Source organism: Pagrus major, chromosome 19, assembly GCF_040436345.1.
Source record: "Pagrus major chromosome 19, Pma_NU_1.0".
In the NCBI taxonomy this organism is placed as follows: domain Eukaryota; kingdom Metazoa; phylum Chordata; class Actinopteri; order Spariformes; family Sparidae; genus Pagrus; species Pagrus major.
Genome location: NC_133233.1, coordinates 15,818,460 through 15,844,087, shown reverse-complemented (window position 1 = coordinate 15,844,087; position 25,628 = coordinate 15,818,460). Strand labels below are relative to the sequence as shown.

The following is a 25,628-nucleotide window of genomic DNA, read 5'->3' as shown; positions in this document are numbered from 1 at the left end:
GTGAAATCAATTTAATGATAAGAAATATTACCAGGGTTATCAGTACTTTAAGATTATAACTATGGGCAGTGGGGAGGTAAGGGGCTGCAGGTCTTTTATCTTTTTGTTTTATATCTTTTTTTTCTTTTATAGAGCAACACATTACACATGCAGCTATAACACTTGGCCGCTGGTGAGTGTAACCCTTCACCACTGACAATTGACCTCTATCCAAAGCAGGCCAAGAGTAGAAAAGACAGGTCTAAAAATAGCGAGGTCTATTCTGATGATATGATTTTATTTGTAGTTTGAATAAATATCATCTCTTGACATACAAGTAATATGCTGATATGACAACCATGGCTACACAGTAACTTTACAATGCTAGCACATTTACAGCATTGAAACACTTCACCTCTTTTATTTTTCGAACTAGAGGACGTAGATGAGAAGTAAATATTTCATTATTTATTATCATTAAAATGAACTAACTATCATGGCTATTAATGGACCACTTAATTTCCCCTGAAGGGAAACTATTTTTTTGCTGTTCTACCTGGCGATGTAGCAGACACAGGGGCGTCCCCATATCCGACTGCAGGAGCAGGGCAGGCGGGTGTGGGGGCCGGGCCTGTGCCGTTGACGGAGGGCTGCAGACCCAGGGATCCTGGGCTGGCCATGGCTGTCGGGGGAACTCCGGGGGAGAGGCCAGGACCAGCCAGGGGTGCTGAGGTCTGTACTTTCACTTGAGCCATGCTCTATTCCTGGAACCAAACAACAAGTGACAACTTTTAAGTGTTTTAAGAGGGACACTGATCATTTCTGACTGTTATCATGTCACTCTAAACAGACCATCAATGAGCAACATGTGAGTTGTTTGATAAAAAAAAAATAATAATAATAATCAAATTCATAATTTAAAGCTGTTCACTGTCTTTTGCAGATCTCTGTGGGCCTGGAGCACAGACTTCAAACTGAGCAGCACTAGGGCCTATCTCACATTCTGATCCACTGGCAGCTAATGCACCCAGACAATGAAGCTTTATTTGAAGGAGCTTTGCTCATGTTACTGCTGCTAAGCTCCCCGGAAAAAGGACAGAATCCTGTGATAGCAGCCCGAACAAGACAATGGACGCTCAATCACATTTTATTCGAGACTAAAGAGAGCAACGAAGGCCTGCATGAAGCAGACGTCCAACAATCCGGTACAAGTTAACAGATCTCCTATCAACTTCTTTATCTTTGTGAGCGTGCATGCAATATTTTTGAGGATGCAATTACACTCAGGCCCGTGGCTATGCAATATTAGTAACATGATATGCTACACGTGTTTTTCATCAGCAAGAGATGAAGACAGATTACATAAAATGTGAAAAACTTAATTCAAAAAAGTATCACAACATCCTGCCAAGACGAGTCCACTACTGATCCACATTAACATGTGGCAGGAACTGAAGGGAAAAGGGAAATTCTCTTCACGTCCACACAGAGGTCAGAGCAAAGGGTCAGACACGGGACTGAACCCCTAGAGTGTGGGGAAATTGCACTTGGACACTATCAGAAATGCTGGCTTTGAACCTAGCACCTCCAGGTGACAGACAATATCTTCAATCAGAGTGTCACCATGAAAAAATCGATAAGGGGGGAAAATCAATGTCTTGAGGTTTTAGATGTCACATAGACCAATGGAAAGATGTTTCAGATGTTTTCTTGGGCTTCACCCTGAAATCATGACAACAGGTGTTCTCCATGTCCACTGTTAACAGCTGAGGTCCATGACTGGACTGGTGTAAACAACAGATCACTTGCATGTCTAGAACACAACTTATACCTAACATGTCCAAAAAAACCAAATGCAAGTTTTACCCTGATCCCAAACCTAAATACGCTGCATGCAATCGATTGTTTTTCCTGGTTATATCCTCCTTGCATCTTGCCTTCCCCTCAGGTTCTCGGGGTCACAATCTCTCTTGCTTTTTCTTCTCCTCCTCTCACAGCAACAGGCACAAACACACACCGCCAAACAGCGACCAGCGGGCACGTCTGCCTCGCACAGTAAGTTGGCTGTGGAGGTGGTGTTGAGTTAAGGTTGACTGACAGAGCTACAGGGCTGTCTGTAACCCCTCAACCTACATTACAGCTTCGACTGTGTCCAGCTTAGCAAGGAAGCTAACGTTCCCAACGAGAAATCGCTATTTCCTGCAAATGTCAGCTCCTAAAAACAAAACGACAGAACTGACAGGCATGCATGCTGTCACGAATATGTCAGTGTGGTTTCTCCTGATGAATATACACTATCTAACCGCCTCCAGTAACGCTAGTTTAGCCGGTTAACGCTCATCATGGCTGATCGGCCGAGCACCCCTCTTGCTAGCATCTCCATACCGCCCCATCCTCCACGAAAGTCCGGGGGATTTCGGTCCGCCGCAACAGCCTATACGAACTGGCGACAGCGTGACGAATAATCCAGAGACTATCCGACAACAAAGGGGCAAATATTTTAGGGTATTTTTTACCTTTGTCCAGGGCCAGACCCCAGTTACACCTCCGACATTGGCAAACACTAAAGAGAACTGGATGGAAGAGGGAACAGACCACGTTATTAGTCTGGGGAAAAAATACAAAATGTCCCATTACAAGCAACTGACAGTTCACCTTGATATTTCATGAATGAAGTTTGTGTTTTGTTTATGTGGTCAGTGTCACCTATTGCATATCGCTAACTAAGCAGCATTACAGTTTGAAGTGAATCTTGAATGAATCAGCCACCCCCGCGGTGATGGGAATGGTTCAGTCCGGGTTTGCTACCTCAGAGCCTGGAACAGTGCAACTTTGATTCAGAGCAGAAATGAGCCTCTCTGCACACTGTGTGCATGAAGGTTAGTTTAAGACTAATCTTATGTTTATTATATGATGCATTTTACAGGCACAAGTAGCTCTGACAGTTGACATAAGGATATGTGTTTATATCTCTGGAAAATTAAATCACTTGGCCTTTTCTTTCTCCGAGAAGCTTCTTCATTGAGTGAGTTTAATTATTAAGTTCATTATAAAACTGTTTTTTTTATGTTTGTTTTGTTTTGTTTTCAGAGAATACATAACCAACCAGAGAGCAAAACTCCCAACTGCAGGTGGGATTTACCACCTTTGCTCAAGGGCACTTCCGAGGCCAGAGATTTGCCTTGGTGTTAAATGAAGAGGCCTACCAGCTGAGTGTCTCACCAGGTCTGTGTTCTGTTTGACCAAATTACATTCAGCTAATGTTGATATTTCAAAAGTATTTGGTGGAGGTGATTCTGGGGTCCCACAGCTGGAGAAGGCCCACATAAATTCCAGTGAGAACCATTTATTAAATAATTAAAGGTGCATGTAGTTTTGGGAAAGACATTTTAATCAGAAGAGAAAGATCTTCATTGACTGATTTTTTTTTAAATGGCCAAACAAACTAAATAAACAAACTCTCTTTGTTTTTGTGACTCAATAAACTGAATAAACAAACTGACCTTAAAGGACAACACAATTCAACACCCTGCCACCTTTCAAACAGTGATCTGGGGACCTTATTTTTCTCTGAGAACAGCTTGTTTATTCAGTTATCGTTTACATTATTACCTCGTTAATATTGTAAATATTACAATTCTGAGTTTGAATTTCTTCTTTAAAGTATTGTCAGGAGAAGGCAAAAAAACTGAATTGTGTGTCTCAAAAAGATTTGACAAGTCTTACTGTGTTAAGACCACTAGGTGGTGCCACTAAACCAATATTTCTTGCGTTATTGTACTGAGATTTATGCCACAGAGGGACCTGTATACTCCTCTTTACAAAGACTAAACTGTATATATAGGAACACTAGTTTCCTCCTAGGTCGTTGTCCTTTCACACACAGGCATGGTGCAATCCCAAGTTTTCATGCATTAAAAACAAATCTCCCAAAAGGGCCATGACTGTTTTATATTGAAAGTTGTGACTGATTGTGCTTGGATAAATCATTTTAGCATATACAAAACAGAATGTTCATAAAGCCTAACTGGTGATATACACTTTTTCAGACGTTGCCAACAACATAACAACAAGCATACACAGCACAACAAAAGTTAAGAAACACACATTTAGTCTGGCCTGTGCTGAACATTTTTTAAACAATTCATATTCCTGATATATTTTTAATGATGGCCACAAAATACTTTTGAAAAATGATTGTTTGTCAAACGTAATTTTACATGGTTTATGGTGGTGTACACCACATAATTAAAATGACAAGTGTTTATGTGTTGCAGTACAAATATTGCTTAATAGATTTTATTATTTGACCATAAAATATGTTGTCAGCAGTCTCTAAGAGATAATCTGTTTTCCCTGCCACACTGTGACATCCCTAATGAGACTTAAGCGTCCTCAAACATATTGTTTTGGCATTTTTGGCAAACAATACAATTTTCTTTCTGAATTTGGCAGTCATCATCCTTTTCCACCTACACTCCTTTCAGAGTGGAAGTATTTTGTTTTAATTTATGTCAGCATAAAACCCATGAAAGGCTTTTAAAAGCTGCATAAAAAGTATTATATATTCAAACATTGTGCAAGCCAGGGTTGAATAAAAGTGAATCTTTGCTTTTATTATTGATTATGTAGGAGATACACTAATAATAAACACTCGTTAATGGGGCACCACCTCCGTTATTTTGTCTATTTGAATAATCCGGAGGTAATTAATCAAATTCGACTGGACAAGTTTAACTTGTATCAATTTTAATCAATTTCAGATCAATTTATTCATCTCATATGTGAAGCAGTGAGATTCTACACATATCCATCGGTTCTCCACATTAAAAACAAACCTGCACAGACAACGACATGCGGTTAAATGTTTATTGACTAAATAATTCAGGTTAAATAAATGAAATGGCAATTTAAATGAATAACACAGGTAACAGGAAATGTGAAATAACTAAGTAATGGGTTATTAGTGGAATATTGGCTGATGGTGAGATTATGAGTTAGGTTGAAGCATTTAAAGATTACGAGAGTAATTTTTAATACTAACGAGACCCTAACCGAATTGCTTTTAAGCTAAAAGATCAGAATCAGAGCCATAGACACCATCTCATGTATCATGTGTGAATCCAGCTGTTGTGAGTGATGGAGAGCCTACTTTCACCGCAGAGGTGTTGAGTCCGCGGCGGCGGATTTCCTCAGGTGTTTTGCAGCTCTAGCAGTCAGTCAGTCCCGGTCCGATGGCCGGGGTCAGCTCGTCCGGTATCAGTCGGTTGGGCACCTCGGTCCGTTGTCTTAGGAAGAGGGCAGCTGGTCCCGTACCGATCCGGTGCAGATCTTGGCTCAATGCCCAGCGGGATGATACCGCTAGCGAGCGCTGGGGGCTTGTCAAAGAGTCTGTCTTTCGTTGGAAACCGTTTGCACGGTCTCAGACACCGCAAGTTGCTGTAGTGTCTTGATGATGATTGTGATAAAGATGTTCTTCTTCGTTTCTTCGAATGGTTCTCAGGCTCTGACTTTGTAAACTAAATTTAACTTCTTGAATAAAATAACTGAGGTCGATACGTTGATCAAGCGGATCTTCCGTTGTTAGTTAATGCAAGATAATCTAAATTAAGTTCACTTCTTCAAAAGCGGGTTACGATACTTAACGGTATAAAACAAATTAAAACAGAACTTCGTTCTGGTACAAACTTAATAAAAGAAGCTAATCAATACTGCGAAAAATATAAAGTGAGAAAAATCAACGCGTGAGCACTTCTGATGAGATCGCTGTCTTGGAGCGTGTTTCAAAGTAAAGTAAAGAGCTTCAAAATAAGTTTCAAAAGAAAAACAAAACTTTTAAAAACAAAACAAAAACTAAACAAAACTAAACAAAAACTCTGAACCGAGAGACGTGATCTCTCCGTTTTATTACTTGCAAATTGAGGCGTGTCTAGGCGGGGCTTACCGGCTTTTATCTCCAAGATTTAGTGGAGGTGTTAAGATTCACAGAAACTCACTGAACTAAACCGTGCTTCACCTTCTCAGTTTCTCACCATGGCTCAATAGATGTACTTTGTCTATCACGACAAGGATTATGACGTGATTAAACATTAATTATACATATTCAGCTTAATACTTGTTAAAACAAAGACATATCAGAGTCATTTACTGGTTATAACCATGACCATATTAAACAGAATATTTCTCGTCCAACTGTATCAGGACTCACCATCAGGAGGTGCTGTGGTTCCACCGAACACAGTACAGATTAAACATTAAAATTTGATCTCAGTCAATCTTAATCGTAGAGAAACGGGAGAAAGACCAGTTTTATGAACTTCTCTTACTGTTTCTTAATGTGTTAGAAATAAGATTGTGAGATACTGACTTAATGGTTAATTAGAAATGGTCTGAAATCTGGAAGAATACAGAGACCATTTGGTTTGGAATGTGAGCAGATAAGGTACCAGGCATAAGTCGTAAATTAAAAAAGACAGAGTAACAGCATGGAAAAACACGTCAGAAGGTGTCCGATGTCCACTCTGTGGGTGTTTGTGGATCAGAAGTCGTAGAGACAGAGAGAGAAATAGGTAGAAAGTGATCAGGCGTGTTACTTAATCTGCAAATGTAAAGACATTGTATTAACACATTCTGAAGACATTCGTTCGTCCCTCCTGGTGAACTGTCACAGGTAACTTCATGACCTGTGTGAGGAGGTTCTGTTCAAAGGGGAAAGAGAGTTCAGAAATGGGAGTTTAGTTGTAAATTAATTAAAACTGTCCTCGTTTGAAGTCTTTATGGTCCAGAGAGGCACTGTCCTCTCTGCCAGGAGATAAGATGTGCCTGAAAGGCGCCTCCTTCATGTAAATCTTCTTCATCCAGATGAAAAGGGTTAACAAGAACAACAAAGCCTCAAGCTAATGCAGAGGCGATGGACAGAGGTTCCTACATATCCCCCACTTCGATCTGAATGACCGTAGTAGCGGGAACTTTGGATCGATGAAGTCATGATGTCCATCGTCGAGGAGCACAGGTGGCACACTTTATGATCAGAGATGGTGTCTGACTTTGGCATGTGCTAAGGTCTAATCATATAGTAAAGAAAAAAATAAGGGAAAACAGTACTGATAATACTAACTTGGTTAGTGGAAAGTTCTACTCTTAATCTTATAGAATTAAGGAGCCTGTTATAGAACTGTCAATAGTAACTGTTATCAACTAACTGTGAGAGTCGCTATCAATAACTGATCACTGCACTTGAGTAAGAGTGTTTTGCTCTAACTCAAGTGTGTGTTTGTCGAAAAATTTAGATTTCTTGATTTCATATTGGTTTGTGTCCAAATGATGGAGCTAAATTTTTAGTGTATAGGATAACGTTCTCTGGTAATGGTGGATAAATTTACTTCACCAGAAACAGTGGGATAAGATGCAGAAGAATCTTATTTATGGCTGAGCTGTTCACTGAGGATCCAATGTCTCTCAGCGTGTCTGCCATAACGAACTGACAGGTTGTGTGTGAGCATAATCAACCGACATGACTGAAAGGAGAATGATTACTCACGTAAATATTTATTACACTGTTCATATAGATGTACATTCCTGCTTATTTTCTAAGACTGACTGGGAGCAGCTGTAACACAAGCAATATCCCTTCAGGGATCACTAAAGTATTTCTGATTCTAATTCTGATTATAGCAAGGAGAGTTTTATTCAGAGCTTCACTGTGGGTTTCGACCACCAAAATGATGCTCTACAATGATTGGCTTATGTTTGTAGCACCTGCTGTTGTTGGTTGATCTGCGCTCTGATGTCTGGGATTTCAGCTTGAAATTCACATTCATGGCGATTTTACTGTGAATAAACTTACAGCATGAACTGTAGAGAGTCCAAGATTTAAACCAACAAAATATTCTTACAAGCTTTATAGCTGATAGCTTTATCAAGGATTCACCAATTAATTGTTTAGGTCTGCAACTAAATTACTCAGTTCTGATTGAGTGACAGTGAACTTCTGCAACTGCTGTAACCTGTAAGTCGAGTCTGTCATTCTGATAAACACTTTCTTTGTGTGTAGACGACAGCTGGTGATCAACAGTCCGGATTGTTCCTTTGCGAACAATCTCAGAGTTTGGTTTTATATTACTTTTCAATTTATTATACACTTTGGACCAAAGGGCAAACGTGTTAGATTAACCCCCACTTTGAATCAATTAGTTTTGGGTGAATCAAATGACTGTATTTAGTTAAGCAGGTTAAGTTAGCAGGTTAATTTACAAAGCCTGTTTCTCAATTCAACTTTGTAAATGACGCGAACAACAGTGACCTTTGTTGACAAAAAAAATAAAATAAAATTCTACTCGCGATTGGCACTTTTAGGTGCTTTAAAGGTTTTATCCTTATTTATGACCTATCAGACAAGTTTGCATCCCTGTCGAGTCCCATGGGGTTTTTGTGTGGTTTCATCTGGTTGCGATGGACCAACTTAAGAGTCTGCTCTTTCTGGCCTTTGTTTACTTTGATCTTTTGGGGCAGAAGCTTGCGGGCAAGCCTTCTGGTGTTTTGGTTGGCCTTTCTAGTCAGGGGAGCAGAGGTGTAGTACCAAATCTTGTCCCCCACTTTGACTTTGTCATGGGACACTTTTTGGTCATAGTAGGCTCTGTGGCCCCTTCGTGGGAAGGGAGCTCTGTGAAGCAGGTTTGACAGTTGGGCCTGACAGCAAATTGAGCAGTCTTTGATGTAGTTTGCTACATCTTCCTGCATGTGTGGCCAATAGGCTACTTGTTGGAGTGCCTGGTATGTTGCTTTGGCTTTTCTATGTCCTGCGCATGGAGAGTTATGGGCCTGCATTAGCATCACCCCCCTGTGGCTCTGAGGCACCACGAATGCAGGTGAAGTGAGAGCGTCGGAGACATGTACAAGGAGGCCCTCGACAATGCGCAAGGCAGTGCGTGCGTCATGCAAGTATTTCAAGTCAGGACCGGAGCGTCTCGGTTCTGAAGAGTCGACAGGAGCATTGGCTACTACCTGAGCTTGAGCGGCAATGCCGATCATTTGGGTGGGAGGGTTGGGAAAAAATTCAGGGTCAAATTGCCTGTGAGTTTCATTAAAGGCACCAGGTTTGGGTTCGAAATGGGTTATGTTTCGAGCCATTTTATCTACGTCCCTGTCGGAGGGGTTTCGCGAATATTGCGCGCTTGGAGGAGGGAGAGGCTGAGAGGAGGGAGACCTTTTATCTCGGTCACGCAGGTCCCTGCCAGTCCGAGACTGGACAACAGGATCTATGGGTGACATAGATCGTGGCGGGGACATGTCTAATTGAGCGTTCCTGTGGAATCTGCTCTTTTTGTTTTCCTCATGAGAGTTTGCACCTGTAGGCGCTTTTGGGAATGAACTATACTCAAAGGAGTGCTTTAATTCCCTTTTAACCTCTTCGAGCTCTGCCTCTTGTTCCATCTGTTCAAGATGGGATTCGTTAACTTGGTCCCTGGCTTCTTTTAGTGCCTGTTGCATGTCATGTAGACATTTCCTTTCCCTTTCTCTGGCCCTGTCCCAAACTTTGAGCTTAATTTTTAGCTCCTTATTTTCCTTGGTTGCTTTTCCAAGGTCTTTGTTAGCATCTTCAAGATGTTTAGTTACTTCTGTTTTATCTAGCTCTGGTCCTTGGGCATGAAGGACTTGTTTGAGCTCTGAGTTTTCTTCCTGCATTTCAGTCTGTTCCTCTTTTTGTGCTTTAACCTGAGACTCAAGTCGGTTAATGCAGTCTTCTGCTTTAGTTAAGGACTCTTTAGTTTTCTCATGTTGCTTTTTAGGGGTTATTTCAGCTAAAGCGTTCTCTAGCAGTTGGTCTCTGCGTTTTTGTTGTGCAGACATCACGATAATCATCTTCCCTAACATTTTCTCTCTGTCTTTTCCTTTCATTTCTTCAGTCAGGGACTGGCATACTAACGCGGACATTATTTCATGTAGCTCACTAGGGTCGGTCTTCTGGATTTTATCTGCATAATCTGGTAGCAACTCTGTGGTGAGATCCAGTATTACTGAATCTAGATTGTCTAAGGGCTTCACTAGGCTCACGGTGTCAGAATCACCGGGCCCTGCCATTGTTTTTAGAAGAAAAAAAAATTCAATTCAAAATTCTATTTACTTTGTTTTATTTATTTATTTTATTTGAGCTTTTTAAATTCTAATTGTTTCCAATTAGAGGTGGGGTTTGCTTGGTTAATTAACTCAATTTGTGAAGCTCAAAAACAACAGACGTTTTGGATTTCAAAGGATTTGACAGCTAATGTGTTAACAACAATGACTAAAGTATTTGATCTAAATGTGGCTTTCTATTAAAAGTACTTGGATGTGTAGTTAACAGCTTAATTCTTTGACTTGCATGCGCGTAGCATATATCAAGATCAAATTCCAAGTAATACAACAAAAATTTCAATTGAATTTGGAATAAAGTTGTCAAATCTGGTTAAAGTTGTCAAATTCGTAATTTACAAATTAATTATTCGATTTACCTGAATAATGAGACACATTAATTCACTGTAGTAGTTATTGCAGTATCACAGGTTTCCAATAATACAATTTAGCAAGTACCTGTGTGCGATTTCAGTCTATTAAAGCTGAAAGACAAAATTCAATTAATCAAGTTAGCCAGCAGAATATGCTATTCAAATGTATTTGTTGTTAACAGAATCAGCCACCAGGAGTGTTGTTACAAATTTAATATTCACAGAGTTGGTCATTAGAAGAAGTTATCACAAAATAGAAATCTTTTTACCGAATCGTCCTACAGAGGGCGCTATCGCAACTTCGGAGGTTTTACAGAGTCGGCCACCAGGGGCGCTATCGCAGAATTAAATTTTAACAAGGCTACACGAAGAAGAGTCTAGAGGAGGGACTTTTTAACTCCGCCCACTGATATACCCCCCTTGTTTTTCAAGGTTTGGTTCAGTGACGGTTTGGCCTCTGGAGGGTTAACTTCTCAGCAGACAAAGTTAACAGCAGTTGAGTTCACTGGTCACACGCAGTGAATCCTGCCACTTTAATTTTAGCACCAACAAGTTTTTCAGCACTTCAGAAAACATTCAACCAGCAACTAGCATTGCATTCATTTACTTGTGTTTTCACAATTTCAACTGATAGAGGTTTTCTGTCCTCCTTTACACAGTCAAATATACTGTCTTCTGAACGAGATTGTTGCCATAGCAACCAATCTTGATACTACACGGGGTAGATCAAATAAAACCTCTCACTGTTTGCACAGCTGTTTTCTGTTTAGGTAGCTAATCTAAATCAGAACACACGAGGGTCTGAGCAAGTTACAAATATCTCCGGAACATCGCGCAAATATTGACTTGATCTCAGGATGAATTTCTAAGCTTTGGCACAGCGCAACAGCTTAAGATTCATCAAACCGGTTAATTTAAGAAGTGTGCAGCGACACTTCTGCATGCAAATAAGTCACAGACCTGGTACAACGCAGGATCTGTTCACGAAACATTAACGCACGGCGGCGCTTAAACTCTTTAAATCATAGGTCTGGTACAACGCAGCATCTACACATTAATTTCCAACATGCGGCGATGTTGAACGCTCTTTATCACACACGGATCTGGTTACCACGCAGCATCCATACACATTAATTTCATATTAAGCAGCGAAATCAAATCTCAGCGAAGTTTTATGCTCACACACAATTCAAGGTATATGCAGTAAAGAATATAAGTTAAAGTATCGCGTTAATCACTCGGTGGACAGCCAAACAACATTAAGACAGCTTTGGGTTTTTTGATTATTAAAACCGATGTTTGTCTGTAGGCTTCAATTTAATGCAGAGAACTGTGGTTTTAGGTGGCCTCACACGGGGCACCATAATAATATGTAGGAGATACACTAATAATAAACACTCGTTAATGGGGCACCACCTCCGTTATTTTGTCTATTTGAATAATCCGGAGGTAATTAATCAAATTCGACTGGACAAGTTTAACTTGTATCAATTTTAATCAATTTCAGATCAATTTATTCATCTCATATGTGAAGCAGTGAGATTCTACACATATCCATCGGTTCTCCACATTAAAAACAAACCTGCACAGACAACGACATGCGGTTAAATGTTTATTGACTAAATAATTCAGGTTAAATAAATGAAATGGCAATTTAAATGAATAACACAGGTAACAGGAAATGTGAAATAACTAAGTAATGGGTTATTAGTGGAATATTGGCTGATGGTGAGATTATGAGTTAGGTTGAAGCATTTAAAGATTACGAGAGTAATTTTTAATACTAACGAGACCCTAACCGAATTGCTTTTAAGCTAAAAGATCAGAATCAGAGCCATAGACACCATCTCATGTATCATGTGTGAATCCAGCTGTTGTGAGTGATGGAGAGCCTACTTTCACCGCAGAGGTGTTGAGTCCGCGGCGGCGGATTTCCTCAGGTGTTTTGCAGCTCTAGCAGTCAGTCAGTCCCGGTCCGATGGCCGGGGTCAGCTCGTCCGGTATCAGTCGGTTGGGCACCTCGGTCCGTTGTCTTAGGAAGAGGGCAGCTGGTCCCGTACCGATCCGGTGCAGATCTTGGCTCAATGCCCAGCGGGATGATACCGCTAGCGAGCGCTGGGGGCTTGTCAAAGAGTCTGTCTTTCGTTGGAAACCGTTTGCACGGTCTCAGACACCGCAAGTTGCTGTAGTGTCTTGATGATGATTGTGATAAAGATGTTCTTCTTCGTTTCTTCGAATGGTTCTCAGGCTCTGACTTTGTAAACTAAATTTAACTTCTTGAATAAAATAACTGAGGTCGATACGTTGATCAAGCGGATCTTCCGTTGTTAGTTAATGCAAGATAATCTAAATTAAGTTCACTTCTTCAAAAGCGGGTTACGATACTTAACGGTATAAAACAAATTAAAACAGAACTTCGTTCTGGTACAAACTTAATAAAAGAAGCTAATCAATACTGCGAAAAATATAAAGTGAGAAAAATCAACGCGTGAGCACTTCTGATGAGATCGCTGTCTTGGAGCGTGTTTCAAAGTAAAGTAAAGAGCTTCAAAATAAGTTTCAAAAGAAAAACAAAACTTTTAAAAACAAAACAAAAACTAAACAAAACTAAACAAAAACTCTGAACCGAGAGACGTGATCTCTCCGTTTTATTACTTGCAAATTGAGGCGTGTCTAGGCGGGGCTTACCGGCTTTTATCTCCAAGATTTAGTGGAGGTGTTAAGATTCACAGAAACTCACTGAACTAAACCGTGCTTCACCTTCTCAGTTTCTCACCATGGCTCAATAGATGTACTTTGTCTATCACGACAAGGATTATGACGTGATTAAACATTAATTATACATATTCAGCTTAATACTTGTTAAAACAAAGACATATCAGAGTCATTTACTGGTTATAACCATGACCATATTAAACAGAATATTTCTCGTCCAACTGTATCAGGACTCACCATCAGGAGGTGCTGTGGTTCCACCGAACACAGTACAGATTAAACATTAAAATTTGATCTCAGTCAATCTTAATCGTAGAGAAACGGGAGAAAGACCAGTTTTATGAACTTCTCTTACTGTTTCTTAATGTGTTAGAAATAAGATTGTGAGATACTGACTTAATGGTTAATTAGAAATGGTCTGAAATCTGGAAGAATACAGAGACCATTTGGTTTGGAATGTGAGCAGATAAGGTACCAGGCATAAGTCGTAAATTAAAAAAGACAGAGTAACAGCATGGAAAAACACGTCAGAAGGTGTCCGATGTCCACTCTGTGGGTGTTTGTGGATCAGAAGTCGTAGAGACAGAGAGAGAAATAGGTAGAAAGTGATCAGGCGTGTTACTTAATCTGCAAATGTAAAGACATTGTATTAACACATTCTGAAGACATTCGTTCGTCCCTCCTGGTGAACTGTCACAGGTAACTTCATGACCTGTGTGAGGAGGTTCTGTTCAAAGGGGAAAGAGAGTTCAGAAATGGGAGTTTAGTTGTAAATTAATTAAAACTGTCCTCGTTTGAAGTCTTTATGGTCCAGAGAGGCACTGTCCTCTCTGCCAGGAGATAAGATGTGCCTGAAAGGCGCCTCCTTCATGTAAATCTTCTTCATCCAGATGAAAAGGGTTAACAAGAACAACAAAGCCTCAAGCTAATGCAGAGGCGATGGACAGAGGTTCCTACAATTATGAAAATGAACAGGCACCTATTACATGGAGCTTGCACATCCCAGAACAAAATTTCAAATATAAATAACACACCCTCATTAGTGTTGATCACTCACAACAACCTGCAAGCTAAGAGTTCAAACCACATTGAAAAAGGAAAAAAAAAAGAAAACCTAGGAAGAAAAAAAAAACATGTCACATCCAAACCCTTGTAACATATTCACTCGCAAGTTTTTTCAAATCTCTTCTGATCCACTGCCCACTGGGTGAAGGCTTCTTGTCCCCACACAAATGCTGTCGTGACTGCATTTACATAATCATCTCAGTCCTATTGTCTTTTTCTCACAGCACAGTGACAGCAGACAAGACCATTACAATGAAGCTAGTAATAATAATAATAATAAAAAAAATCATTGGTTAAATAGATGTCTTTAAGTTATCAATATAGTTTTTGAGATAGCGGTGTGCTGTGGTAATCTCCTCTACAGTATAGAGCATCATCACATTCACTCATGTTCATTCAAGAAACTCAGCTAGACCCTGGAAATAAAAAAAAAAAAAAGCAAATGCAATACAAACAAACCCAAGATGGAAAATTCAAGTATCTCTGACTGGATGGCGATTACATTTCTTTAGGAATGGAGTGATTACAGTCTGAAATGACAAAGAGCCACACAGCCTCTGGAGGTGAGGTTTGTAATATCCATCCCAAAAACCATTACTTAAGTTATGGAAAGACTTAAAGTTGTCACAATGTCTGATGCCAATAAGAAAAAGCAGGGTTTAAAATTGCATGCACCCCCACTGTAAAACTACTAAACTTTTTTTTTAACCAACAGTAGTGTTTGTTGCTGTCTGTACACATCCTAATTAGCAAAAGATGCAGGCTAACTTCCAATGAAATAAAGCACTCCTAATATCATTCTGCTATAAAGTAAATGCATCCTCTGCTAATTTCTGTCACATCATCCAACAATTTAAAGACTTATATACAATAGTTTCAGACATGTTATAAGTTTACAACATAACAGTCTCTTTTGGTGAAAATATAGTTAAATTCAAAATATCTGATAGGTATCTTTTTAGAGGTGATCTCTTTATTGAAAAAAGTACCTGAGCCAAAACTCTGACCAGGGGGAATCACAAAAGCCTTGTCTCTTAACGACTTCTATAAAGACTCTCCTTTTCGTCATTCATTACCATTGTGGAGAACAGAAGATTTAAATTAAATAACAAATAAAAAAAAAAAAGAAAATCCAAAAACATACTGACCCATCAAAACACCCCCCTTTTCAAAGTATCAGCTAGTTGAAAAACAGTACAAAAAAAGAACTCAAGGAAGTTTAAAATCAAACATTTTTAGAAGATTAAAGCATGAAGTTTAAAAAAAAAAAAAATGTATCGTACAAATAAAAATGGATCATGCGACAATGTTCTCTTACAGACATTCTTTAAATGGAAGAGAGGCCGCTGCACATCTTCGAGGCTGGACTAGTGAACACTACACGAGTTCAGCCCAACTTAACGAGGAGATGTACACCGTGAGGTCATCAGCTAAAAGATCGATCGTCATATCTGGTTTATTCCCATCTGTACCAACATTCTGTCCAACAACTGGAAGAACTGCACACAGGTCTCACGTTGGAAGATGAAGAAGAAAACTGTGTCTACTCTCGATACAGTGTTGCAAACTAAAACCCTTTAAACCTGATAAATAAGTGGAGGACCGCTAACAGTCCAACTGCAAGTTGGGATTAACATACTAATATAGTGCCTCTTTAAACTAGATACTTTCACAGTGCATATAATTTAAAAAAACAAAAACAAATGGATGAAGCATTTTCTTGGGGTTATGATGGTCAGATCCCTTCCAGAAAACGATAAGATTTGGATTTCTCTTTGTAGGCCCAAGCATGCATCCATCAGTTATTATTGCACAACACAAGGACCTTAAAATGCACCCACACACAAACAAAAAAGTAACAATAATAATCTTAAAACAGGAATTATAATCGTCTCACTATAAATCCACCTTGCTCGCCCGCTCGCTGCATCACTACCTTTTTGCCAAAGAAACGATCCGCCTTGGGTGCATCTAAACGTTCCGTTATTTTTCGTTCTCTATATTACAGCCGATTAAACATGCATCCACCTGTCCGCGGGGAAATGCAGTCAAGAGCCTCCAGCGCATGGTGTCCATTGTTCCAGTCAAAGGTCAGAGTTCAAAGACTGAATGATTAAAAAGTGCTTTACGTAGGTCAGTAGGACTTCTCTCTTCTACATTTATTACAAAGTTTGTACATTAGCACGTATCATCTGTGAAGAAAAAGAAAAAATAATTAAATGACATCACTTTTAAAGTTACAAGCTTTTGCGTTAAGGGAAAAAAAAAGCATGTAAAGCTGAAAAATACTCACCATGATACCACCATTTTGTCTTCTTTGGATTTTTGTTACACGTTCTTACATAAAAGGAGTTATCAGGCGGTCGTCTCTGCAGAAACAGAACATTTAGATTTAACATAATTCACATGAATCACTGCATTTACCTCATGCAGGCATCATTATAGGTTACCTACCTTTTCTTTGCAGCTGGACAACATGCTGATAATGCTAAGACAAACTGATTGCACTGAGAGGGCTGGCGACCAATCTTCCGTTAGAATAGATAGACAGATGTGACCGTTACTATACACATGAGGGTGGACAGGTATATTCTCTCCTGTGAACATTACCTGCAGTGAAACAAAGACAAAAAAGCAAGGATCATTCATTAAATATGTCATCATAATGAGCTTGTAAAGGTGTTGAGGATTTTATGCCTAAAAGATAGATTTTGGATGACTTAAATAACCATTTCTATTTTTTTCACTGAATTGAGGACATTTTGTAGGTCAAAGATACAACTTGGCAGTGTCTGGAAAAAGTTGAGATTTTTTCATTAATGACAGAAAATAATGAGACTATCTGTATAAGCCCAGGCTTAGCCCTGTACAGCGACATGAGGCACTGGGATTAGGACAGAGGGGCCGGGATGGGGTGAGAGAGGGGAAGAGAGAATGGGAGACTAAGAGGAGACGTGTTTTATGTAAAAAAAACAAAAAAAAACGAGGGACATTAGCCGATAAAAGGGTGTCAGAGTCAGGGAAGATACGGAAAGTGTGATGAGAAGGAATCCAAGACTGAGGTGCTTAAAGTGCAGAGAAGGGGGAGTCAGAATGGGTAATGAAGGGTAACAATGGGTTGAGGCAGTCTGGCACCAGATAGGGCCTCACAGGAGAGTGCAGACTCCACATCACTGGGGCTGGAGGGGGGGTGACAGGATGAGTGTTACAGATAGGAGCAGAAAGTAAAGGTGGCACTACACTCAAAACATCAAGACAAACGAGAGCTCGTATTACAGCTACTCTTGTACTGCTCATGTTTGTATCCTGCTGTGTGCTGATTTTTGTTGCCCATTTTCTTTCTGTTGTAAATCTTAGACCCTCATTTTTCGTATTTTGTTTCGTATGTATCCTGTAACTGATGACGCGCTCATTTAGAATAGTAGTCAATGGAGCAGCTTTGACTACTCTACTCTTCCTGCCCACAGTATTATCGAAGAATCGCTGCTGTGTTTATTATGAAGCAGCAAAATCATGAAATGCTGGGTTTTCACCAGCAGCTCCTGACCACAAATCCTCAGCAGCAGCTGAAGGCGAACATTATGACACTGTAAAATACAGCATATTGTTGAAAGTATAAACACAGACACAGGAGAGAAACTAAACTTCCAACCAAAGAGATTCAGTTTGAAGCTACAAAATGACTGGGAGCTGAACACACAAAGACTTTTAAAAGTGTTTTTCTTTCAGGTTTCTGCACAGACATGAGCCAAGTATTGCTTGGCCATGTTTGAGGGGGAGACAGGGGGTTGTCACGGGTTGGCTGCGGTCACGAGACGTCACCGCAGCCAGGCACTGTAAAACTGGTAATTGATAAGCAAATTGGCGTGGCATGGTTTGGGCTCGGTGCTGTGAAAAGTGTCAGTGGAAAACCCCAAAGATCACACCCTGAGCTCACCTTGCATGGAAACTACGTAGCCTATATCCAAGGATATACACAATACAAAATCAAATGTGAGACAAGAGGATGTATGGTGGGAAAACCAGGAAAACAAAGGCTTAATGGACAGTATTGAAATTACAGACCAAAAGTGTATTCCAACATGCTGGACAAAGCTATGTGATGCAGTTCGAAATTTCAACAAAACCAACAACATAAATGTGGCATGCTTTTTAACACTCCCTGTGAACATGCAACAGAAATAGTACAACAGGACCTCTATGACAGGCCTCTACAGAAGCAGAAGCTAAAATAATCTACTTCGCTGTGACATTAACAGCATTCAGTATACACACATACAGTACTATCACAACTACATATGTGCCATATAGATTTACCACTGAAGCTGCCCACACGACCAGCAATGCGCTACAGCAGTCACACTGAAGTTCATTCAGGGGCGCTGACAGAAGTATAACAAAAGGCCTATCCTGTCCTTCCTGTTTGAGAAGATACTAGCTAAGTGGCTAAGTTTATCTAATTTTCTCTACACCAACTCATCCTCTATTTTTAGGTGGCCAGGCTCCTGATGAGTGAGTGAAACAAGATTGTTGAGTTAAACGAATCCCCTCAACCGTGGCTTCACTGCGAGCTCTGTATTGATGGCTGTCAGTGATTCCTGGCTCCAATGTTTCAAAGCCGAGGTTCATTCCCTGAACAACTGCAGAGCAGGTGGGTGCTCTGTGATTATTTCAGGCATCCAGACAGTGGATAGAGAGGATTGTTTACACAGGTCTTCAGTTTTTGAATTTGTTTAGCAAAGAGCATCACTGTAGACTGCACCTGTGAACTGGCAGCGTGTGCTTCTGTTTTGGCAACCACTTTCGTGATTAACTTCTTTATACTTTTTATCTAACTATCACAGAGAACTACTAGATATTTAATTAGGAAAGCCAACAGTATAGACGAAACTAAATGGAAACAGACTCCAAGTCTGTTTATTCACTGGCATCCACACACCAAGCAACTTGTGCATCATGGGTGAAGCAGACAGGACATAGTGAATGAACTGCACTTACATAAAGCTTTTGAAGCTGAGAGCAAGACAAAGCACCTCACGTTTACCCACATAAAAAAACAAACAAACACTGATGGTTGCTACAGAGCTATTTCTACTTACCTGAGGTGAATCAAAGGGATATCGACTACTAAATTTGAAAAGCAGCTGAAATTTCTCTCCTTCATACAGTGTGCCGGGTGCTCCCTCCATGTCTACAATCCACCTGAAAAAAGAAATGCGCAATGTTACAACATGTTCAATGTTCAACATTTCACACAAACAAAAAGTAAAAAAAACATACAGAACAACCAACAATTAACAAAAACAAATGTAGTGTCCAAAAAGTAAATAATATCCAGCTTATTTTGATTTTAAATACTGTTTTAAGTACACTTGGCTCCTGGTCTGAAAACCTAAGCATCTAGTAGTTTGACAGACTGAGAGATGGGTCTTTTAATTTGGCCACAGTAGCAACACCTGGTAATGTTTTCACCTTGTGAGTCTGTGTGTGTATGTGTGTCCTGGAGACAGATTTTTGTCAGTGCAACAGTGCCACAACCGAGTATTTGAGATCAAACTGAAGGCAGCATTTGAAGATTGAAGTGTGAATGCTCATGTTATAAAAACATTACCAGCTGATGCAGTCACAGTACTCATGTAATAACGTAGTACTGACTCTACATGTGCGGCCGTTGTGTCTGGTGCGATCCCATCACAAGATGGACTCTAGTTCAATTTTGTCATTCATTTTCTAACCTTGTTAATACTTAAAGGCTGACATTTTGCTAAAAAAATATAAGGAAGAGGAGCAGAGTTATTAAATTCCTGCTGTCAAGCCATAATATCAGGTTAACACTTCCTTTAACAACAACTGTGCTTTGTTAAGACATGGTTTTATGCAATACAGGATTGTTTATTTTTTTCTTTTGTCAGCCATCTCTAGCATGTGGCCCTAGGTACGACAATGTCAGTCTGTACACCACTTTGTTCCAGACTGAAATATCTCAACTACCACTGAGTAGATTGCCCAAAAGATTTAGTGCAGACATCCATTGTAATGTATCCAAATACTTTGGCGATGCCTCAACTTTTCCTCTAGCCCCACGTCTGCATGTAGTTTTGAGTGAATTGTCTTCACAGCTATTGGGTGGGTTGCAATGAAACGTGGTACTCATATTCATGTCTTCCCTCTGGATGAATAGTAATAACTTGACTTTTAATCTAAAATCCAAACTTTCTATTTGTCCTATTACCCTGAAAAGCGAATGGCATTACCCGTCACCCTCCGCTGTTCTTTGTGTCACCTGCTAATTAACAGATATTGTACATGTACTGTGCACATGTGAATGCCAACACCTCACACAGCTGCTAGTATGGTAGTGGACTCTTATTTTGTTTACTGATGATAAATGACATGCTCTATGTTCTCATCACTCTGGAGTACATTAGTTGAAGACGTGTACAGAGTGACTTGCAAGAATCATACAAAATGTGAGCTGCCAATGCTGCAGTAAGTGTGTAATAAAAAGCTTTTAGTCTGACTCATTCCAGTGACATTCAATATTCAGCTGGGTTATGACAGTGGTTTAGTAATAATGTGATACTCTATTGATCTGGTGGACAAAATCTATTTTTGATCCTGTAGCCTGGCTACAGAACTGTGCTGACTGAGCTGTGAGGGATTCAATGTCCTGCTCAGAATGGGAGATGATGACAAACAGGGGTTTGATCCTGGGCCTTTGGGATGAAGGACAGTCTACCTTCTCAATATGACCCAGAGGCTAGATGTTGCTTCACTGGTTACAAAGCTTAACATTTAACCGTAGTGCAGAACATTTATGGGGATTGCCTGCTCACAGTAGAAACCTCAGAGGAGAAGAAAAAGGAACATTGATGGCAGCATCACAATCTCTGGCCTAATTTCTTCCAGGCATGAAGTGCAGATAGGGCTTGGAAGAGACTTGTGGTTGTTGTTCGGGTTCATAGCCTTGTGTCCCTATCAAATGGAGCCTCAGGCACGGGATCATTCAGGCCTACATACAAGGTCAATTCTTTTTAAAACTTCATCCTTAGAAAATCCAACTGTCAGAGTGTCTGAAAGGAGCTCTATTTTTCTTCAGGAAGTGAAGCTTCATGGCAGGCAGTATCACTGTACATGATGCTGAATTACACCTGATGCAGCCCACGCTGAACACAGGCAAGGACTCTGAGGACATTATGCTCGACTTGCTCAAATTCCCCACGGCCTGGTGATTATATGATCCAGTCAACAAAAATAACATTGAGCCATTTAGTGAGGGGACTGAGTACACAGATGAGAGACACTGCAGTACTTTAAAGAAGCAATTTCCTTGTTTGCAACTGCTGACAGCATCAAGCCATCTGCATTATCACAGTCAACTGGAAGACTTTATAATCTAACTAGCGAAGATATTGCAGTAAGAATTTGAAAAGCTGATGCTAAACTGAATTGTGGGCTTTTATTTGTAATGAGAAGCAGATGAAGGAGTATGAATAGTTGGAAAACTCTAATTCGACCGAATTAGTCTGAATGGGATTTAAAGGTTGAATAAAACCCATACTGTATGAAAGATACAAGAGGTAGATAAAGTTGGAAGGAGTATGAATAGTTGAAAAGGTTCTAATGGGCTTAAGGGTAGAAACTAAAGAAGAAGAAAAAAAAGTGTAATATTAAAATGTAATATTAAAATGCAGTACTTTGGCTCTAGGGTCTCAGTGTCCACGACACTATCTGATGTCATGAATAATAGCCAATCAGCACTGAACAATCTGAATTGAATAAGTAGTTAATAGGTTAATAAGTACAGTACTTGAGTAAACTGTACTGTTGTACTGTTTTTATTTTTCCTGTATATGTATGTCAGTTATCGGTTACCAATAATCGATATCGGCCTTGAAAAAAACATACTGGTCGGGCACTTGCATGAAGAGTTGGTTAAGTGGGAAATGGACTAATCAATATGAAGGGAATCTAAAAGACCATTATAAATCCTACATGTCATGTGGCAAACTGCACCAATTATCTCATCTCAATCCCGGTGTGTGTCCCCCAGCTGTAATCAAGTGTTACCATGGTGATGGTAACTGCTTTGTGATTCCTGGCTCACAGAATTAATTTCATAGAGATTTTAATTGAGGCGTTCCTGTCATACTCCTGCTTCTAGCTCCAAGATCATAACTCGTATTGCCTTACTCAAGGTAGATGTGTGTCAAAAAATCTCAGATTATGGGCAGGTTTGAGAAGTGGCTGTTTATGCTTTCTCCTGAAAATTTTGTTTCAATTTATATTGGAGTCAATGCAGCAGTTGCTTATCACTCCTGTCACTTGGAAGCCCACACTGCCAAATGTGTAAGTCTGTTTGATGGCCTTTTTACATGGGTAAAACCAGCACACATTTGGGTACGTTTTGCTGTAAAAATTATCCATGAAGAGTGAAATTTGTGTGTTTTTTATGACCATGTTTAGTTTTTTGGTTTTTTTAAACGATAGGGTTAGCTTGAATGTCAAACAGGAACATAGTCTCCACTAGGACAACCATGATAAAAGTCAGACAACTATCAATCACTATGACAGAAAACCTACTTGGGGTCATGCCACCTTTCAACATCACAGTTGAAGACACGTCTACACATACCACCTCAACCCTGGGATGCACGTATACGCAGAAGCCAGCTAAACTGGTTAGGATGTTTGTCATTCATGCAAAAACACAAAACATTCATTCAGTCTGGCCAGTTGATTGTTATCTGACGTAATAAATCTTTCATTGTTACAGGCATTCTTAAAATAACCACAGCACAGTAACATGTAATGTCTAATCACAATGGCAAATGTGCCAAGCTGGAAGACATTCTGACAAAGTTATAGTAACCTTTAAAGTCAATGTTGCGAACCTGGAGCTGAAAGACATTTGAATGCCGGGAAGAACTTTGTCTCGAATCCATTTACACAACCACAACTCAGTTTGTCCTTACTGCTTATCAGACACAATTTGACTCACTCAGTTACAGTATTCACGGGCATTTAAAGGAACACCAAGACAGACACCGAGACAGAAAGGTCAGCCTCTGCTCCTTGATAACCTAGCCCAACTCCTGCATGCCAACTGTTAAATATTTTATAAGGATGAATAGTGACACTGTGCATTAGAGACACTCTACTGAGTGGGGCAGAGCTGCCAGTCACTGGAATGACCCCGATTCCTCCTCACTAGTCACTGCTGAGGCTACAAGAGCTTTGTGTCCTAATACCTCCTATCATTTCTATTGCACCAGCAACCTTCAATGCATGTGTGGCACCAGGCATGCTCACCACACCGCCCCGTCACAGTGATGATGAGATATGGCATTTTGAAAACCCACATTAGATTTGTGTCATTCAAACAGGCGAACATTTTTTCCAATGCCTACTGTGGGTGTGAGGTGTTTACTGTGAACAAATGAATCGCATTAAATAATAAAGATACTTACTGTGTGATGGTGTTCTGTACACTTTTCTCGTTAAGAGTCATTCCTGGGGGTGGATCATTTTGCAGGGCTAATAATTCCTTTTGTAGCCTTTTCTGTTGGAGAGAATGTGTTTGGGTTTCTAGCACATTCAAACGTGTAAATGCAGCATCACAACTTGTACAAAACATAATGAACAAAACGGCAAAAGCAAACATAGGAAACCATGCCTACTTGTTCCTTCATTTTATTTAGGGATCCACAACCAAACCGCAGCAAAGAAATCTACGATTTTAAGATACGCTGCTTAATGACGCGATGTAGCTAACGTATAGCTAAGCTAGGTGTAAATTCAGTACAACTCCACCCTGGCTGATATGACCACTTTATCTTATACATAATTCAATCGGTTTGTGTCAGACAGAAGCAGCAAACCCATCTCATCGATGGATTAATTCATGTAGTTGGGGTTCACGGGTTTTTTTTAGATGAAACAATTCGACACAGCTGTCCCGAGAAAGCGATACACCTGTTCAGCTCAGGAGGAAACTGGAACTACTCAATCTGCGCACCGTCTCGTTAGCTAGCTAACGCCAGCGTCAGCCAAATAGCAGCTAGCACTCGTTTAAAACACACGAATTAATACCAACTCATAACACCCCAGTCCCATGAGTTATCATGGAGAGAAATACATCGACACTAAACACCAGGAAGCTGGTTTCTGTGCTACCCTTGGCTTGGTGCTGTTGGTGATGATGGCTAGTTGTATTGCTAGCAAAGAGCGAACGCTAACCGTTGAGCAGTTAGGGATACATGTCGTCGCTTTCGCGTTAATGTCACCGCCACTTCGGACAAATGCGGGTACCTAAATGAAGTGGGTCAACAAACGAGCAGGAAAGGCAACACTGAAGGTCAGGTAAATTATAAATACTCGACCGCTGTCAATTGTATTCTTACCTGCATCGACGCCATGATGGAAACCCCCCTGCATAAGCGCAGAGTGGAGGACTGTACGTCAGGGAGTCACGTGAGAGAAGTTGTTTTGACAGACGAAAACAATCCAGTGATGCGAGCTGTCAGAGCCGAGAACCCGCTCACCTCTCACTCATTTCACATCCTTCACGGACCATTTAGGAGTTTTGCAACATTATTTAATAAAGTCAAGGGATACGTGTCGCGTTACAAGCCACTGAGGTCACATAGGACGTTAGGGAGGAGGGTCAGTGACCTCTGCTCAAGGATGGAGATTGACAACCTTGATCCAGTTACACCAAACTCCATTCATTTTTTTGTCTTTTTTAATTTTTACTTTTCTTGTTATTGAAGTGAAATATTTAAAACCCCGATTCTCTGATTCACCATATTATTATGTTGTTAGCTATCAATCTTTAATTACACTTTGAATGGATTATGCTTTTTATTACAACATCTACCAAAACACACAATCAGTAAGACTTAAGTCATTAGAAGCAAACATTTATAAGTTAAAACCTTGTGTCTAATTATCCCACTTTGTACATAAAAGCCAGATCATCTCAAGCACAGGATGGATATGAATTTATTTTCAATATATCAGCAGTTTAGAACATTTTATTCAGCTCCAGTGTAATTTGACTAAGCCTTCTAAGGTTTCTGCAGAAATAAAACAAACCTTGAATCTTTGGCCAATGTTAACTGTAATGTGATAGCAGCTCCCACCTGATATGGCTGACGCAAGGAGCAACACGATAAGCGAGATAATAGCTCAAGAGACTGTGTTCTAAGTATTAAGATATATGAGAAAGAAACATGTGACCACACTGACAATTTGCAGATGTATGTGTCAGGACATGCACTGCATGTATGTTCAAGGCAACATGTATTCAGACATCAGCTTGCACTTGTCATTTTGCCTAATTTATGACCTTGTCTACCCAACAACGTACAACCCTGAATTTTG

At 40.0% G+C, this 25,628-nt stretch overlaps 2 protein-coding genes across 3 annotated transcripts in view; both read right to left on the bottom strand.

The window, feature by feature from the left end:
• Positions 1–2,552, bottom strand: part of stau2 (staufen double-stranded RNA binding protein 2) — an 89,098-nt gene extending 86,546 nt beyond the window's left edge. For both annotated transcript variants that reach the window (XM_073488874.1, XM_073488873.1), the window contains exons 1-2: positions 2,496–2,552; positions 536–743 (exon numbers count right to left, since the gene is read on the bottom strand). In XM_073488874.1, coding sequence (XP_073344975.1) covers positions 536–734 — 199 coding nt within the window. In that variant the 5' untranslated portion in view covers positions 735–743; positions 2,496–2,552. The remainder of the gene's footprint in view (positions 1–535; positions 744–2,495) is intronic.
• A 13,131-nt stretch (positions 2,553–15,683) lies between these two features.
• ube2wb (ubiquitin conjugating enzyme E2 Wb) lies at positions 15,684–24,685 on the bottom strand. The gene is made up of 6 exons (XM_073488872.1): positions 24,647–24,685; positions 23,714–23,805; positions 19,343–19,445; positions 16,698–16,853; positions 16,537–16,612; positions 15,684–16,435 (listed from the first exon to the last, which is right to left on the bottom strand). The coding sequence occupies exons 1-6, from the start codon at positions 24,659–24,661 to the stop codon at positions 16,422–16,424; spliced, it is 456 nt and encodes a 151-aa protein (XP_073344973.1). The 5' UTR covers positions 24,662–24,685; the 3' UTR covers positions 15,684–16,421.
• Positions 24,686–25,628: the final 943 nt, after the last annotated feature.